Source organism: Alexandromys fortis, unplaced genomic scaffold, assembly GCF_014885135.2.
Source record: "Alexandromys fortis isolate MF-2015 unplaced genomic scaffold, M_Fortis_MF-2015_v1.1 scaffold_9, whole genome shotgun sequence".
NCBI lineage: Eukaryota > Metazoa > Chordata > Mammalia > Rodentia > Cricetidae > Alexandromys > Alexandromys fortis.
The window spans coordinates 7153423-7171338 of NW_026067892.1; the positions used below are offsets into that span (position 1 = coordinate 7153423).

The 17916-nt window shown below is 47.1% G+C and overlaps 1 protein-coding gene across 5 annotated transcripts in view; it reads left to right on the top strand.

Annotated features, from left to right (window-relative positions):
• Positions 1-17916, top strand: part of Pcnt (pericentrin) — an 81737-nt gene that overhangs the window by 48515 nt on the left and 15306 nt on the right. For all 5 annotated transcript variants that reach the window (XM_050140211.1, XM_050140229.1, XM_050140220.1 and 2 more), the window contains 10 exons: positions 2964-3827; positions 4740-4919; positions 6670-7338; positions 8573-8672; positions 10745-10881; positions 12235-12390; positions 13925-14092; positions 15080-15272; positions 16095-16317; positions 16482-16632. In XM_050140211.1, coding sequence (XP_049996168.1) covers positions 2964-3827; positions 4740-4919; positions 6670-7338; positions 8573-8672; positions 10745-10881; positions 12235-12390; positions 13925-14092; positions 15080-15272; positions 16095-16317; positions 16482-16632 — 2841 coding nt within the window. The remainder of the gene's footprint in view (positions 1-2963; positions 3828-4739; positions 4920-6669; positions 7339-8572; positions 8673-10744; positions 10882-12234; positions 12391-13924; positions 14093-15079; positions 15273-16094; positions 16318-16481; positions 16633-17916) is intronic.

Below are 17916 nucleotides of genomic sequence, written 5' to 3' on the forward strand. Positions count from 1 at the left end.
CTGGGACTGCCGAGTTGCAGCCCCATGTCCCCTCACGGCCCTGAGCACTTCTGCCTGAAAGTTGACCATCCAAAAACAGGTAGCAGCATTGTGACCAAAGGATATACTTTGTAACTTTTGGGGATGTATGTCATTCTAAGATAATACCTGCTCTTTGAGATCTTCCAAAGTTGCTTTAATAATTATTAAATCAGCTATAATATTAGATAATTTTCAACACTTCTTCACTTAGATGAAAGAGTTTGGACTTTAAAGAACAGCAAGAAAAGATCAAAGATGACTTAGTAGCTGGGTGTGGTGGCATATGCCTTTAATTCCAGCACCCAGGAGGCTGGCAGATCTCTTGAGTTCAGGGCCATCCTGGTTTAGTAAGGAAGTTCCAGACCAGCCAGGGCTACACCGCCCTGCGTCATAAAATAAAATAAAATGACAAAGATGACTTAGTAAGTAAAAATAAATAAATACTACATCTGAACTTAAAACTAGATAAACAGAACAGTATTGCTGTTGACAGCCTCCAAGGACCTGAAGAGGAGAAGGTGGCCTTCAAGGTAAACTCTGATCTGTCTGCAGAATAAGTATGTGTTGGTTGTGTAAATGCCGAGGCTACCACAAAGTACCTACAGGCCTCCCTCCAAAGTAGAAGAGGAACCCGTGTAGTAGAGAGCGGAGGCTTCTGCTCTGGGTGCTGCTTGGAGCAGCCTTCTTAGGATTCAGAGTGGAGAGCCAGTGGCCCTGTCCCAAGTCCCCAGGTGCTTTCCTCACTAACGGTTTGCTCAAGTCCTGATGCGCTGGCATTTAGGGGAAGGTTCCTCCACCCCTGGTATAATTAGGGGGAGAGATAAAGCATCATTTGGGCCTTATAGACACACCCTTTCCACTGGTGAGTTTAAAAAACAAAAAAACAAAACAAAACAAAAAACCAAGACCTGACAAACCTAAAACCATTATGCCGTCTTCCTCCTTTACATGGGAGAAAAAACACCTGGCTGCAGAAGCAAAAGAGCTGCTCCCTGGCAGAAACCACACGGAGAGGAAGCCAAACTTGAACAGTGGGGGGAGCTTTGATACATGTTGTTTGTCTTCCATGGGCACTGGTATCAGTGAACTGTAACAGGCGCTGGTAGGGGTTCACGCTGCTGTGAATGGCAGGCAGTGTAGAGACAGTGGCGGGTAGTACTTGTGCGACTGTGGTGAATATGCAGAATCGCTGGGAGACAGCGTTTGTGCCACCGCAATCGGCCAGTGTAGAGACAGTGGTGGGGAGTGTTTATGCCACTGTGAATGATACTGTAAGACACTGGTAAGTGGGTTTGTGCTCAGGCCTGACAAAGATGTGGAGCACGTGTCAGTTGATTGACAGCTGCCTGTGACTTCATCTCAAGTGGATCTGGTGGCGCCTTCTGACCTCTGGGTTCTCACCCACATGCGGCGTAGACACATGCACATGAATAAAATAATAAATCTTAAAAAAAAAATCAGGAGGATGCTTTCCCACTTGCCCATTTTCTTCTGAAAGTGTTAACATGATGAGATTTCTTCTTTGATTGTCTTAATAATAAAGGCAATTGAAGTTCATTTATTTATTTATTTTGGTTTTTCGAGACAGGGTTTCTCTGTAGCTTTGGAGTCTGTCCTGGAACTAGCTCTTGTAGACCAGGCTGGCCTTGAACTCACAGAGATCTACCTGCCTCTGCCTCCCGAGCGCTGGGATTAAAGGCGTGTGCCACCACTGCCAGGCCTGAAGTTCATTTTATTTGTGCAGTTTTTTTTTTTTTTAAGCCCCATCTGGCCTTGAACTCAGCGATCTCTTGCCTAAAAATATATATCACCATACCTCGCTAATTTGGGGAAGTTTTTTGATAATTCAATTTTTTAAAGAGTTGTTTATTCATTATGTACACAGTAGTGTTCTGCCTGCCTGATTCCTGCAGGCCAGAAGAGGGTGCCAGGTCTCACTACAGATCTTTGTGAGCCACAATGTGGGGGGTTGTTCACTCAGACAGACGGCTAGAGAGACAGACAGTGCTATAGCCTGCGGCCGTGTGTGCAGTGTTCCCCAGACGGCTGCAGAGACAGACAGTCTATAGCCGGCCGCCGTATGTGCAGTGTTCCCCAGATGGCTGCAGAGACAGACAGTCTATAGCCGGCCGCCGTATGTGCAGTGTTCCCCAGACGGCTGTGGTTCATTCAGTTCTGCTTGCAAAGCCTCTGGCCTGTGTTCTCACTTCAGATGTTAGCATGACAGACACCTAAAGTCTAAATGCTGTTTGAAGAAAATCAGACAAGTGAGTTAGTGGTTACAGAGTAAGGAGTCTCTGAGTGTAGCTGGCGGTGTGTCAGCCCCATGAGTAGGCACAGAAGAATATAAGGCTGAAGAGAAACTAGAGTTTGAGTTTAAACCCAGAGCTTTGGGGTAGGGAACATGAGTTATGTTGAGATTTGTGGGCATCGTTTCTCTGTACCCGAAGAGTGGGCATAGTGTGTTTGGATTTACAAATCCATCTGAGGATAGTATTGGCTTATTCCTGTCTCTGTGCTTCTCTGCTTCTGCGTGTTAGTATTCAGACATCTATCCATACTGGGTACTGGCCTGCCCTTGAGATTCTGGCAAGCCACATCCTCAACTATAGCCACTAAGAAGACCTTGTGCACATTTGCTACATTTCCTTTTAAAAGGGCCCTGCCCACCTCCCCCCATCTGTCTCTCTCTGTCTGTTCCTTTATCTTTCTCTCTCCTTCTTTGCCTGTGTCTCTGTCCCTCCTTCTCTCCCTTTGCCTCTCCTTTCTCTTCTGCGCCTGTCCCCACAGGTCCATCTTCCCCCTCCTCTTCCCCTAATAAAAACCCCTCCACGTGAACTCTGTTGCATGGTGTCTTTCTCTCATGTGCCGTTTTTTAATTACAGCACTATGTACTGGGAAGGAGAGGCTCGGGCTAATTCGTTCATGTGCTTCCTCTTCAGGTTGTCCCCAGTAGGAACTCCGAGATTGAGGAGCTGAAAGCCATCATCGACACTCTGCGGGAAGACCAAGAACAATTACAGAAGAATAAGGCAGAAGAAATTGAGCAGCTCCATGAAGTCATCGAGAAGCTGCAGAGTGAGCTGACCCTTATGGGGCCCAAGGTGCATGAACTCAGTGATCACCAGGCTAACAGTCTCCACGACGAGCTGTCCTGCCTCCGCGCAGAAGACCGGCGTGAAAAGGACCTACGGAATGAGCTGGAAACTGCACAGGCTGCCAAGGAGGTCTTTGGCCAGCTTCTGGCAGACCAGGCACATGGACACAGCCAAGTCCTGGAGGCACTGCAGCAGCGTCTACAAGATGCCGAGGAGGTTGCTGCAAGACGCTTGGCTGAACTAGAACATTGTGTGGCCCTCAAAGAGGCTGAGGTTGAAGGCATGGCCTCCCGGATCCAAGAATTTGAAGCCATCCTGAAGGCAAAGGAGGCAGTCATTGTGCAGAGAGATTTGGAGATTGACACCATCAAGAAGTGGAAAGTAACTCATTCCCTTGAGCTGGAGACCATCCTCTTGGCTTTGACACACTTCTGTCATGCTCTGGAACAGCAGACCTTGGCCACCCCTGAGGAGCCTCCTGAGCTCCAGCAGCTGCGAATGCAGTGCGCTCGCCTCAGCCACCAGCTGCAAGTGCTGCACCGGCGCTTCCTGAGTTGCCAGGTGGAGCTGGACCGGCAACAGGCTCACGAAGCATCTGTTGGCTGCTCATCCCCTTGTGTGAATGCACAGGCGAAACATGACGGTCAGTTGGAGCAGGACAGTGTCAGCACGGGGCTGGCCTTGGTGCCCCACAGCTCGGCTCCACAGGTAGGCCTCGATCATTGGGGGTGACAGTAGGGAGCTTTCTGTTTTGGAGCTGGAGGTGGGGGGTGCCCTGGGGCCAGGCGGGATGCTGGGTTGTCGTCGTCATCCTACAAGGCTTCTATCTTCTTAACTTTAGTGACTTCTTTTTAGTCTGGACATTGGGCTCCTGCTGTCATTAGTGGCTCCTAACAGGGCAGAGATGAGAGCCTGGAGTTTGGGTCTCTTGGGCCATCAATTCCAGTGAATCCTACTGGGGTCACGCCAGCTTCTTAAACCAGTTCTTTTAAAGTTTGGGTATCGTGTGTAATGACATAGAGGTCTCAGCATTAATTTCATGGGGTTTTGTTATGTCTCTAGTCAAATGGTTTGTTGTCAATCATCCTAGCCCATGGAAACCATTTTAAGCTTATTTCACTTTGGAACAGAAGGTCTTACCCAAGGTGCCTTTTAAATGTTCTTTTATTAAATGGTGGCAGACACCTTTAGTTCCAGCAGAGGCAGACATCTCTGAGTTCGAGGTCAGCCTGGTCTACTGAGTGAGTTCCAGGACATCCAGGACTGTTACACAGAGAAACCCTATCTCCAAAAAAAAAAAAAAAAAAAAAAAAAAAAAAAAAAAAAAAAAAAAAAAAAAAAAAAAAAAAAATTGGTTCCAGTTTGACTTTGAGTAGAACTTTCGGGATTAGCTGCTCCTTTCCCAGCTGCTCTGCGGCTCCTCCCTAAGTCCTCAGCCTGATGTTGTGTCCGCTGCACTGGTGGGTAGCAAGCGGCTACTGAAGCCCCTTCCCTTTGGTGTCTCTGCTCGTTGCTGTGCGGCGTGAGTGTTCGGGTGTCTGAGGGGAAGCCAGGCTGCACCTGAGTCCCTGACTAACCTAGCTCCAGGTTTAGAGGCTCTCTCTGTTTCCTCTGGTCCAGGATAATCTACAGCCTGCCAAAGTTCTCATGACACTAAAGGATGCCAGTCTCCACAAGGCGGAAAGTGTGAGGTCGCTGCTCGCAGTCTGCCAGAGGTGGTTGGAGACAGAGATGCTTTTAGTGAAGAATGCAAAGCCTTTGAGCCTGGAGGATGACAGCGAGGCTCTGGAAGGGGTGCAGGTGCGTGGGCTGGTTGGCGGAGTTGGTGAATGCTGCCTGGGATAAGGTCTGCTGGGTGAGACTCAGCACAGGGGTGTGCATCACGACAGAGGGTTGTTTAGCCAGGGATGAGAGTATCCCATAGACTGTTATTAATTCTCCGCGTTCAGCTTTATTTAAAGATACGTTTCCGTAATGCGAGTAGATGTTTTGTTCATGTGAAGACCAAATTCCCCCACTCTCCATCCTTGAGATTTTTACCTTTCCATTGTCCCTGCCGGTGTCTTTCCAACTTTGAGAGTCTTGAGATTGGTTTTGAGCCTTTTGTCCCCCCCCCCCCCCATCTTTTACTCTATGAAAAGTCGATTTTTACTTTTGGAAAGAAGGGCCCCCAGGGAAACTTTGGAATGAGGAAGCAGGTGACAGCAGCCCTCGCCTTGGGTTGGCCCTCAGGTTGAGGGGCTGCTCCCTGTCCTAGACATGTAGGATGTGTCACACCACCAGCGTGTCACGTCACCAGCGCCTCTGTTAGAGCAAGTTCATCCTGGTGTGTGCGTACCTGGGCCTTACAAAACAGGCCATGATTCCTTAGCCATCTGTAAGCCCCAAACGACTTTTTTTTAAAATTTTTTTTCTTTTTAATGATTTATTTAACTTTATTTTATGTACATTGGTGTGAAGGTGTCAGATCTCATGGAACTGCATTTTCAGACAGTTGTGAGCTGCCATGTGGGTGCTGGGAATTGAACCCGGGTCCTCTGGAAGAACAGTCAGTGCTGTTAACCACTGAGCCATCTCTCCAGCCCCCCCCAAACGACTCTTGAAGCAGGTTGTTTTCAGTACACATCTGGCACAGGACACAGGAAAGACCGTGATGGCCCCTCTGATGTGAGCATTGTGTACGTGGTGGAAGCCCAGAACGCTTGCAACACTCCTGCATGCGCTATGCGCACATTTGTGTCTTAGAACATGAAAGACTTAGGACACCACACTTGGCTGGACCCAGGCTAAGAGCAGGACCTGGGTGGGCTGTGATTCTGAGAGATGTTTCTATCCATCTCAAGAGTCCTTTGAACACTCGGGGGACACATTCTATGCAAAAACTCTTGCCAGCTTGCTACAGCAGCCTCTCCCTGTGCCCAGCTCTGTGGCATCACAAACAGTGCCAGCTACGTGCTGATAAGGAAACTCCACATTCATTACAGCAATTACATTTTTTTGTTTTCCGGTGTTTGGATATAGAACCTTCTAGTCACTTTTTTCCTCAAAGCAAAAGAAAAAGAAAGAACAAACCAAGACCTCGAGTCTTAGTAAATCAACACTGTCCTTGGTTGTGGTGATGCTTGTCATTTAGGCAAAAACAAACAAACCAACAAACACAAAAACATAAAACTTTTAAGTTTTAATACTGTTTCTTCATGGCATTAAATAAACTTGACATCTTAGTGTCTGGAGGCTTCCTCATGGATCCTACTCATAGGTGTTTAGTGTCTGAAAATAGTTGAGAAATTCTAGAGAGATAATGGCGGGGTGTATCATAACTCTAGAGAGATAATGGCGGGGTATACCCTAACTCTAGAGAAGTAATGGCAGGGTGTATCATAACTCTAGAGAGATAATGGCGGGGTGTACCCTAACTCTAGAGAGATAATGGCGGGGTGTACCGTAACTCTAAAGAGATAATGGCGGGGTGTACCCTAACTCTAGAGAGATAATGGCGGGGTGTACCGTAACTCAGCTGCTTCACTTGGTGTGTTCTCTTCACTCGCAGGCTAAGGAAAAGCAGCCGGAAGCTTGTCAGCTGGGCAGTGCGACTCTCATAGCCCAAGTGAAACAACTTCAGGAGAAACTGAACCACCTGGTGCAATCCATGGCTTCTAGGGACACCAGCATGGAAAATCCTAAATTACCACAGCCGAACCTATCAGAAAATGGTTCCAGTAATAATTGTTATAACGATGAAGAAAACAGTGTGTCCCCTCCAGTTGATGGATTTAATATTGCTAAAACCACGTGGGATCTCATCGATGTCATTCAAAGTCAGGATTTGTTGGCCCAGAGTGAAATGCCAAGTTTTCCCCCTCAAGAAACATTAACACTACAAGGCGGACCTCTTTCCTCTCAAATCAGTGTGCACACTGAGGAGGCTAAGCCCCACAAGGACCCAGCAAGGGCCCTGGACCTGTCTTCCTGGAGTTCCCCTGAGGTCCTCCGGAAGGACTCAAGCCTCGAGCCCCAGCACAGCCTTCCCCTGACACCCCACACAGATACAGTGAGCCTACACAGTGTAGACACCTCCTCCCAAGGCTGGACGGACTCACTGCTGCTGGCCGATGCGTCAGGGCTGCTTTGTTACCCGGGCAGGTCAGCAGCAGGACAGGCCCCGCTGTGGGTGCTGGCTCCTTCGGCTGAGACCCGCCATGTGGAGAGGCCAGCTGCGGTAGGTGTCTCTCTGCACTCACTGCTGTAGCATTTGTGGGTGGTCATGGTTTTCGTAGGGATGCATCACAGCCAGGCTATTGTTGGCTCATTTGACTGTAGGTGCCTCCTAGGTGCTGAGGAGCCTGGTTTTCCAGAAGAAATCAGTCCTACATGTGACTGATTTAGGGGCATTTAGACCATGTTAGTCATACCTGAAACAGGAAGGTTGATTGTCATCCTCAGAAATACATGTGGTGTGTCTATACACGTGTTGATTCTGAGTAGCACAGTCGTAATTCTTGTGTAATTCACCAAAGGACTCGTCTGAAATGGTTTAGATTTTGTGTGTGCATACATGTGGAGGCCAGAGGGCAATGTCACTGCTTCCTCCTCAGTCGCTTTCTACCTTATCATGAGACCGTGTCCCTCCCTCCGCCAGAGCTTCCTGTTTGGGCTGGGCTGGCCGGCCAGCCAGCCACAGGAATCCTGTCTCCACCTTCCAAGTGCAGGGATTCTAGATCCCTGCCACCCCACCTGGGTTTCTATGTGGATGCCGGGGGTGAGGATGCACACACAGCACTGGCTAAGCCATAGCCATAGCCCTAGGTTCATCTGTAGTAATAGTCCATGTGCTTACTGTATTGTTATGCATGTGATGCTGATTCCATTTAAGAACACTTCAGTTTGCTATTTTTTTTATTTTTCTATTTATTTATTTATTTATTTATTTATTTTTCAGTTTGCTATTTTTTAAGTTTGATTATATTTTTCTATTTTGAGATACTTTTATATGAAAATTCTTTGGGGGAATACATGTTACCTAAGATCCATAGGCTATCATTTATGCTCATATTTTAAGTATCTGAGGTATTTGCTAGGGGCTACTTATAAAGGTTATTTTTTATAGTGTTTTTTTTTAATTACATCTTATTTATTGTGTGTGTGTGCGCGCGGCACATGGAAGCCGGAGAACATCTTGTGGGAAACGTTTTTCGTTTTGCCACTTGGGTACCATGCCTGGCACTCAGGCTACAAGTGCCTTTACTCACGGAGCATTTCTCCGCCCCTTAAAAACACCCCTGATGCTGATGGAGTTGTGGGCAGCACGTGGTTCCAACATCTCCATCATATCTGCGTGTTCTGAGTGTTTTGAGCTGGGTTCTCTGTGGGAAGCTGATATGTTCTGACCTTAATGATTTTTCGTCTGTTGTTTACTGTTGTGTGACCATCTACAAATCTGCCTATCTGAATAGGAGAAGGATGTCGAAGACTTTATTGTAACATCTTTTGATTCTCAAGAATTATTAACATCCCTTCATGAGTTAGCACGAAGAAGTGATGGGAGTGGGAAAAGTGAGTCGGTCTTTCTGATTTTTTTATGATGTGTGTGTGTGTGTGTTTGTGTGTGTGTTTGTGCACGTTTTCAGGATTCGGAAGAGTCTAAAGATTCTACCATGTCCTCCTTGTTCTCCAAGCTCTGTCACCTACTTGTGCCCTGAGTATAAGTTGCCAACATGCTGCTGTTTGTCTCCTAAGAAGGTCATTGTGTTTTTTGAAGTCGGGGTCTCAGCACAGTGCATAGCACCTGTACTTCATCGTGTCCTTGGATCCTAAGCAGATTGTGCCAATTGTCCCTGTCGTGTCCTTCACAGATAGACAGGAGAAAAAGACAGGTCAGGTCTTAGCCTTTCCTGCCTCCCCAGTCTGCATGTGGAGCAATCCTTTTGTCCCTCTCTGGGCTTTAAACACCAACGTTTGCAAAACGCAGAAGTGGGAATTGTTCACAGGGTCTGGCTTGTGCAGAAGTGGGAATTGTTCACAGGGTCTGGCTTGTTTTTGAGGTTGAATTGAGCATGGGCTATGGTGTCATCACATCAGGGTGTTAGTAGGGTCAATTCGGACCCCATGGGCCACAGTTGTATCTGGCAGGCCCTCTTTTGCAGAGGGCAGCTGTCCCTGAGAGAGTCTTGTTGTTCTGTATTCCTGATCTACTGCCCTTGTTCCCTTCTCTCCAGGTTCTTGTTGGTTCAGTTTTATTAAAGATGTTGGGCCAAACTTTGATCATCTAAATTCTCAATTTCTCCTGTAATTGCTTTTCTTTTTCCAAGTCAGTAATGTAGGGTGTTTCAAATCATCATTATCTCTTTCAAGAATTTTCAAGAATGAGATAGATCATAATGAAATGTCGTTCATTAGCAATTTAATATTTATAAAATGCTAATGCAAGAAACTTTTAAAATTCAGTTTCCATTTACTCAGTTGGAGCATATGGCGTCAGCAGTTGAGGGGTCTGTGTTGCATTCCTTAGTTGACTTTCTTTCCAGCCCCCAGCTTGGGTTCAGCATTCCCTGGGGACATCTGTGCTTTAGTATTTGATGTATCTTCAAACCACATTTGCTATTTAAAATAGCATCTAGCCAGGCCTGGTGGCACATGCCTTTAATCCTAGTACTTGGGAGGCAGAGGCAGGCACATCTCGGTGAGTTAGAGATCCATCTCAAACAAAACAAAAATAAATAAAAATAAATAATATAGCATCTAAACATAGCACGAATTTCCCTTGCTTCGCTCCTCTTGTCAGCCTTTGGAGGTCTGTGTGCCTGTGTCCATCTCTGTGAGTGTTAGCATGTAAAGGCGGTGAGTTCTTGACTGTTCACTCTGGTTTTCCTACCTCATGCTTGAGAAAGTGTCTGGGCTTTCTCTGTACATATTAAGATTTCCTTTTGTTGTTGCGCTTTCCTTCCCAGTATATTTTGGTGTTAATATTTCCCTTGCTCGTCTGAGACTGTGGAGTGACTTTTCTTAAAGTGGAGATCCGTTGCATCCCTATAGGCTGGGCGCTGGTGGGAGAATTCTCTCCCTGGGCACCAGACCTCACTGTACCTCGTTGGCCAGTGTGTTCCTATTGTAGGCTGGAGGCCTGAAGATCCAGCTTATATGCTCCCAAGAGCTTGTAAAGCCCCTGACTGGTGCCACAAGTTCTGGATTGTGTTCAGTGCTGTTCCTGCCCCACCTCATGTCAAGTCAGACCAGATGCTGCAGTTCCTCCAACCGCTCCCACCTCCGCTAGGCTTGGTGGCCTGGCCGCTGTATTCTTGGTCCCTGTGCTGGGTGTGAAGTACCTAGACCTTAGGTATAGTCCGGTTGCTCCTCAGTCCTTCCTGGGACGCAGTTGTCAGTGAGGGCTACCAGGTACACGCCCATGTAAGGAGCTGAGATAACTCTGAGCTATGTGTTTGAGTCACAGACAACACATCAAACATGCAAAGCAGTGTTTCCTTCCTTCCTCTTCTCCTGTTTGTGTTTTACGAGTTTGTTTACCGCCTTTGCCTGCTGCACACCAGTGTTTGATGTGGCGTGAGTGGCTGTGACTGTAGTTGGAAATGGATATTGTGGCTTCGGCTCCTGACCCTGTGTGCTCCTAGGCAATGGCCCGAGCAGTGCTCTGATGCTGACTCCCACCACCAGTCTTGCAACTGCTGATGCCCTTCCTCTGTCTGGAAGATTTGGCCAATCCCCAGGAGCAATGAAGGAGAAGGAAATCCATGCAAAGCACATGAAGGTAAGAGCCAAGAGCTACAGTCGAAGAGCATTGTCAGCCCACAGCCAGATCAAAGGCCGGCCTGGCCCTTCCTTCTTCGCTAGCCTGCGCCTATACCTGTCCAGGCGCTCAGCCTTAGCCCGGTGGTGGGCACACTCATCCTGAGCCACCACTGTCATGGAGTCCCACCTGAAGGCCATCTTCTGTGGTCCTGTACCAGTCCCGCAGGTGGTGGTGTCCCCCTAGGTAGGGACCTTGAAGCATCTTACTTGAGGGTCTCAGAACTGGCTTGTCCTTGTTGTGTGTTCTGGGGCAGAGTACTGTTTTCTTCAGAGAGAGAAAGGCTACTTGCTGCCATTAGTGCCAAAGACATTCTTGTCAACAAGTAAATGGTATCGTGCCAGTATGGTGTCTTAATAAAATAATAGAAGTACCCCTAAACAATGTTTTGTTTTGTAACAGTCCCATTGTGTAGCCCAGCCTGACCTCTAACCCAGCCCGTCCAGTGCTGAGATTGTGGGTTGGGCCATCTTACCTAATGAAACTTTTTTGTGTGTGGGTGTTTTGCACGCCGGAAGAGGGCATCATATCGTATTGTAGATGGTTGTGAATTGCCTGCAAGTTGTTTGTATACCGTTTGTGTGCCTCTTGTCCACCGTGGCCAAAAGAGGTTGTCAGATCCCCTGGAGTTACAGTTGCAGCTGGTTGTGAGGTGCCATGTGGGTCCTGGGAATGGAACCTGTGCCCTCTAGTAGACTGGTTAGCACTCTTAACTGCTGAGCCATCTCTCTAACCCCACCAGTAGATACAACAATTTTAATGTCCTTAAGAACTCTGAAATTATATTAAGGTAAAACTTTATCGCTTTCAGAATGGAAACCAAGGAACTGAGGAGAGTATTCAGAAATTCCACAGTGGCGTGAGGGTCTGAGGATGATCCTAACACATAAACCAGGGCAAGGGCCCCTTGTACCCGTCAGCAGGGGGCGGTCAGCGACAGGAGGTCCCTGGGGTTCACTGGCCAGTGGTGTAGCTGAGGTTTCTGAAGCGGGCTCCTGGTTAAGGGAGAGATTCCGTTTTGAAAAATAAGGTGAGGAGTGATTGAGGAACACACTGGTCTCTATATGCATATGTATAGGACACACACACACACACACAGGAATTGGAATAACTGATCTATGTTTTATTTCTTTGTGTCTTTCCAAATTTTCTTTGGTACAAACCATTGAAGAGAGGTTTTTAGTATTTAAGCAACCTAACAATAAAATAATTTTTTTAATTTTCAGTTAATGAATTGAGGTGTTGGTAGTTCACTGTGTGGATGGTAGGTTTGTGCTGCTCTGTCCCCTTCCTGATGTGTTTTTTCTGCTGTAGGCTTTGCTGCAGATGGTATTTGATGAGAGCCACCAGATACTGGCCTTATCAGAGAACCAGGACCTCCCCAATTCGCTGAACAAGGGTGAACCGCTGGATGGCCTTCCAAGGGACAGACAGGCCCTTTTGGAGGTGACAGCCGACAGAAGAGAGAAGGTAGGAAATTGTTGATTCAGTCAGTGAGAAGGAGCCAAGTGCAGCAGCAGAGCTACTTATAGGCCTAGGACCTGTTATAATGTGGGCATGTCGCTGTGTCAGCATGCTGTTTCCTGGCTGGAGTCCCAGGAAGCACAAAACACCTAGCAGAGCAGGTCCAGATAGCTCCGGCCTTCCCAGACCAGGGCCCAGCAGGTGCAGCAACAGGAAGGGGAGGAAACAGGGTTGCCCATTATACTAGCGTTTCTTCTGTAGCTGTGATCAAGTGCGGTGACCAAGGCAGCCTACAGAAGGAAGAGCTTACTTTGACAGTCTTTTTTTGTGTCCTTCTTCTTCAGTCTGGACACCATACACTTTGTCAGTGGTCGAGATATGGGCAGTTCCTTGCCCAAAGGCCAATTGTGCCAAGAAGAAAACAAACTCCAAGTGAAATGTCTTCAGTGCTCAACAATCTCTTGGGAATAGATTGGTGTGTCAGGATGTCTTAACAGAATCCTAAGTTATTTAAATGCCATGTTTTACAGATCCTTGAAGTAGTTGAAGATTACCTATCTAGGCAGAATACAATCTCCATGTATTTAAAGAACCTAATTAATTTGACTGTATGTATAACAAACATGAATAACTATAGACCTATAATACTTAATACCTGTATAACTTAAAGACTAAGACTACATATCAGAATATTAAACAATTTATAAACAATTGTGCAGTGAATGAGGAAAATGACCTCAAAATGTAAACAGTGTATAAATACCTTGATCAGAGGTAGAAATATATAATGCAATATGATAAATATATCCTAAAATTGTATCAGTATACAAAATGCCTTAAACAGAGATAGAAACATGCATGCATACAATCTGACAAAATAACTTTGCATAGGTGTACAAATATTGTAAACAGAAATAACAAATATAATTTGAACTTGTATCAATATACAAAAAATTATACCAATGTAAATTGTCCATAAGTAATAGGTCACAAATATTCACTCTATTACCCACTATTATTATTATTAGTGTGAATAAGTTCACACTAAATTATCTATTATCCCATTCAGTTTTTCCTTTTTTTTTTTTTAAATCTCTGGGCCTACATAGTTTCCACGGTGTCCCCAACTCTGAAGACAAACTTTGTCGGGGGATGTCATCTTTTAGAATTACTTCCTGCTGTCATTTGGGGGCGTTGTTGTTTTTATGGGATCCTGTAAAGTGATGGTTAAGTTTTAAGATTACTGTCTAGTATAATTGCAAATGATTTCTGAGTAGTTGATAGGGATTTTCAAAGTTCTTATTTGGAGTTTTGGCCAGAATGTTGCGAGAAGGTGCACCATTTTAGCAGCTGGCACCCAAAATGAAAAATATGATATAGACAAAATAGGCATGAATAAAACACAGACTGTATGGGTGTAAGTGTGCGTGTGCAGGTGAGGGTGAGAGTTTAAAGCTGGTACCTTGTACATTCTAGGCAGGCCTCTGCCACAGAGCCTGCACCCCAGTCCCGCACTGAGTCTCTGGTTTCTCGTCCACAGGAATCTTTGGAAACACGCCTTTCATGGAGTGAAGGGCTTTTGCGGGCCCTGCAAGAAGTGTTTGCCAGGGAGCAGGAGAATGCCGGGCTGCAGTCTAGACCTTATGGCTTAGAACTAGGGGATTATAATGCCCTGTTCAAGAGGCTGGAGAAGGTTATTCAAGAGCGGGTGAGCAACAGTTCAATCTAGGCTTTGATTTACCACCTTCTGGAGGGTGTAAGGGATGCGTCTTTTTTGGTTTACACGTTTTTCTAGACTTTGGAACGTTGTGCCCCCTGACCAAAGAAACCAAGTGGAATATCATGCTGTCACTGTTAAGTGCTGGTTTTAACAAAATCTCAATTGTTCCATTTTATCAATAAAGACTCAGGAGCCAGCCAGGTGCTGGGGTGAAATCCTGCTAGCTCTGAGAGGCAGGGAAAGCTCCCAGCTGAACTTCCTCCTCCGCCGACTCAACATCTGTCCCTTCTTCCTGTGTCGCTCTCGCCATCCTCGTGACCCCCTCTTGTCACTCTCGCCATCCTCGTGACCCCCTCTTACCTGCTGTTGTTTTTTTTTTCTTGACCTCATCCTGTCAGCTGGTCACTCGCTCCACCTCTTGACCTGTGGTTGATTTTATTTAATCCTGTTTACAGTATTCAAGAGAAAGTGTGCTGAGGCTGGGCCACACCCCTGCTAGAAGCAGGTTTTTCTAGGAAATAGCACAATCTCATGGTTCACAGTGAGCAAGTGTCCTGCAACAGTAAGCACTGGTGTGCTTGGTGAATTCGTCCCTGAGTCTTTCTCCCCTGGACCTGGCTGGCAAAAGGAACAGGCTGTCTGGGCTTGCCTGCATGGCCAAGCACACTGCTCATGCTGGGCCAGGGGACGTTAGCATGGTGCAGGACACGAGGAGTCCTGTTTGTGCCACTGCCCACAGAAGTCTAGACTTGAAGTGGCCGTGCTGATACAGCACTGCCCGGGCCAAAGCTGTCAGGAAAGGGGCTTGGAGGTAAGGCCCTGGGCTACTGTGCTGCTGTTACTTTGTTCTACAGCACCAGAGCTTGGGTTTGAAAGGGCGTAGCTATGCAGAGTGGACCACGCCTGGCTTCCCCCTCCAAGCTTGGGTGCTTGCCTTCCAACACTCACACCTCATTGTCCTTCCCCGTCCTCCAGGGAGACCTGCAGAAGGTCCAGGAACACCTGTGTCTGCCAGACAGGCATAGCCTGCTCTCTGAGGTTCAGGCTCTGCGTGCTCAGCTCCGCATGACACACCTCCAGAACCAAGAGAAGCTACAGCAATTGTGTGCAGCCCTGACCAGCACAGAGGCCCGTGGGAGCCAACGGGAGCACCAGCTGCGGAGACAAGGTGGGTGCCCCTGCTCCTGTCACTCCACACCTGGCCCACACCTGCGCATGCTACCTCGGGATGCATTAGGCAGGTGGGATTGCCAGACCCTCACGTACAAAGGCCCAGTGGTCCTTTGAGACTCCTGCGATCTCTCAGTGGAGTTCAGGAATTGTTAAGGAATTTTTTTATAGGCAGCATCTGTGAACAAATGGAATATCTCCTTTCTGGCCATTGTATTGATCTGGCCTTAGCCTGACAACCTTCCTGACATTCAGTTATTTACTCTTTTGTGTGGGTCAGTGTCTTGTTTTTGTTTGGTTTCTGCTAAGTAATCACTGTTATGTTGGTTCATGTGCGTGTCTGGGCTATACTCAGTTTTTTGTGTGTTTACAAGCATCCTGGTCTGCAATCTTGGACTTTTTTTGACTCTCATATTGGCAAAGCACTGGCCTTGTGAGAACCAGTGTCACCTTCTCCTGTATTTCAGAGGACAGTGCAGAACCAGGCTAGTTTCTTCCTGAGGTTCGGGGGGAATTTCTCAGCCAAGCCGTGAGGGCCTTGACTCGTCTCTCTTGTGGACATGTGTGTGCGGTTGGCTAGTGCCTCAGGGACATGCCCTGACCAGGAGATTAGGACCTAAGAAAAAATGGTCTCAGAAGACAAAGGGGCATGTCCCTGAGTGGCTTTGACTCCCTTAGAGACAGTGGCTTCAGTTCAGAGAAATACCATTTCTTCCTTAAAGGAGCGCATCTCCACCAAAGCAGCATCATTTGTAATTTGGTTTGTGTGGTACACTGTGGACTTCTGGGTAATGTTGTCTGATGTCCTGATCTTTCTTAGTTGAACTTTTGGCATACAAAGTTGAACAGGAAAAGTGCATAGCTAACGACTTACAGAAAACCTTGAGCAAAGAGCAAGAGAAGGCGAGCGATGTCCGGAAACTCCTGATGGTGGAACAGAGTGCAGTACAGGATCTGAAGTCGGAGCTGCATGCATGTAAGCAGGAGAACACACGGCTGTTGGAGTCCCTGGACAAGGTGCAGCAGGAAGTCCTGCGGCTCAGGTATGGCCATGCGCTGTGACTGTTGAGAGGCCATACAGCGGAACTTACCTGCTCTGGCTGGCCAGTGCCGGGGGAGCTCTTGGACTTAGACGTGAGAATAGAGGGATCCCCAGCAGGATGCCCCCCTGCACAGGCCTCATTGCTGCCTGTTGTCTCCCTCCCAGAGCCATGCTCGACGGAAAGGAGAATGAACTGAGGGTTGCCCTTGAGGAGCTGGAGTGTGAGCGTGGAAAGGAGCGAGCCCTTCAGGCCCAGCAGGAGGAGCAACAGCTGCGGCACCTACAGAGGGAGGGCCAGAGCTCAAGGGCCCTGGAGGTGACTGACCTTCTTATTCTTCTTTTATGGCAGCCGAGCTGAAAGGAATTGAAGACAAAATAAGGCTATTTTTTATTTTATTTTTGAGATTATGATATAAATTATGTCATTTCCCCCTTCCCTTTGTTTGAAATTGTTCCATGTAATATACTTCAGTTTGCTCTCTTTCAAATCCATGGCCTGAATTCACCCTGCTCACTCTGCATACTGTTCCTTGTATGTATGTTTTTAGGACTGACCATTGGTATTGGATAGCCAGCTAATATGCTGTTTCATGAGGAGAACTTCAATTCTCAGCAGTCCTTAGTTGCCTGTAGTTTTTTTTTTTTATCCCCCCCCCCCCCCCCCGCCGTGCCCCTGCTCCTGTCACTCCACACCTGCCCCACACCTGCAGTTAACTCTGACTGTTTGGAGCTGGGAGCTTCAGATGAGAAAGAACCTGTGAGTTTGTGCTTCTTGTTGCCTCGTTTGATGTGCGTGATCTTTTCTGGTCCATCCATTTACCTACTAAGGGGTTTCATCCTTCTTTCCAGTTGAACAGTATTTCATAGTCATGTGCCACATTTTCATTACCTGTTAGTCAACTGACGGACATGTAGGTTGTTTCCATTTCCTGGCTATTAATACAGCAGCAATGAACGTGGCGAGCAGTGTCTGGAGTGGATGTCGTGTCCTTTGGGCATGTGCCACAGAGTGGTGTAGTGTGTCGTGTGGTAGGTTTATTTTTGGCCTTTTCAGACTTTCCCACACTGATTTTCATAGTGGCAGGACCAGTTTTCAAGTTGCGGTTGTTGGGTTTTCCAGTTCCGTCTTTATTTTGGCTTCAGTCCTCTTCAGTGTTTCTGTCTCCTTACCGAATTCTTTCCTCAAGTCCCGGAGTGTCTGCATCATCTTCACTAGCCTGTTTGTGTTTTCATGGGCATCGCTCAGACGTTTCTTCTCAAGTTCTCGCTCCACTATTTCATTGACTTGTATCTTCTTTAAACTCCTGGAATTCTTGTAAGAAGTCAGTGATTGTCTTTTAAAGTCTGTGTTCTGGAGTTCATCAGATAATTCTCATTTCCCCATTTCCGGTGGGTTTGGAGAGAAGATGCTGCCTTGATCTTTCATGTTGTTGTTCCTCCAATGAGATCTGGCCACGTGGACTACTCATTAGTTCTAAGTCTGTCATGGACAAAGCAGGCTGGGGCAGGAGAGAGGACATGCAGCAGGCTGGGCTTGGAGGTTGCAGATGGCTTGGGTGAAGTAAAGACAGGGGACTGGGATGATGTACAGGATGCGCCT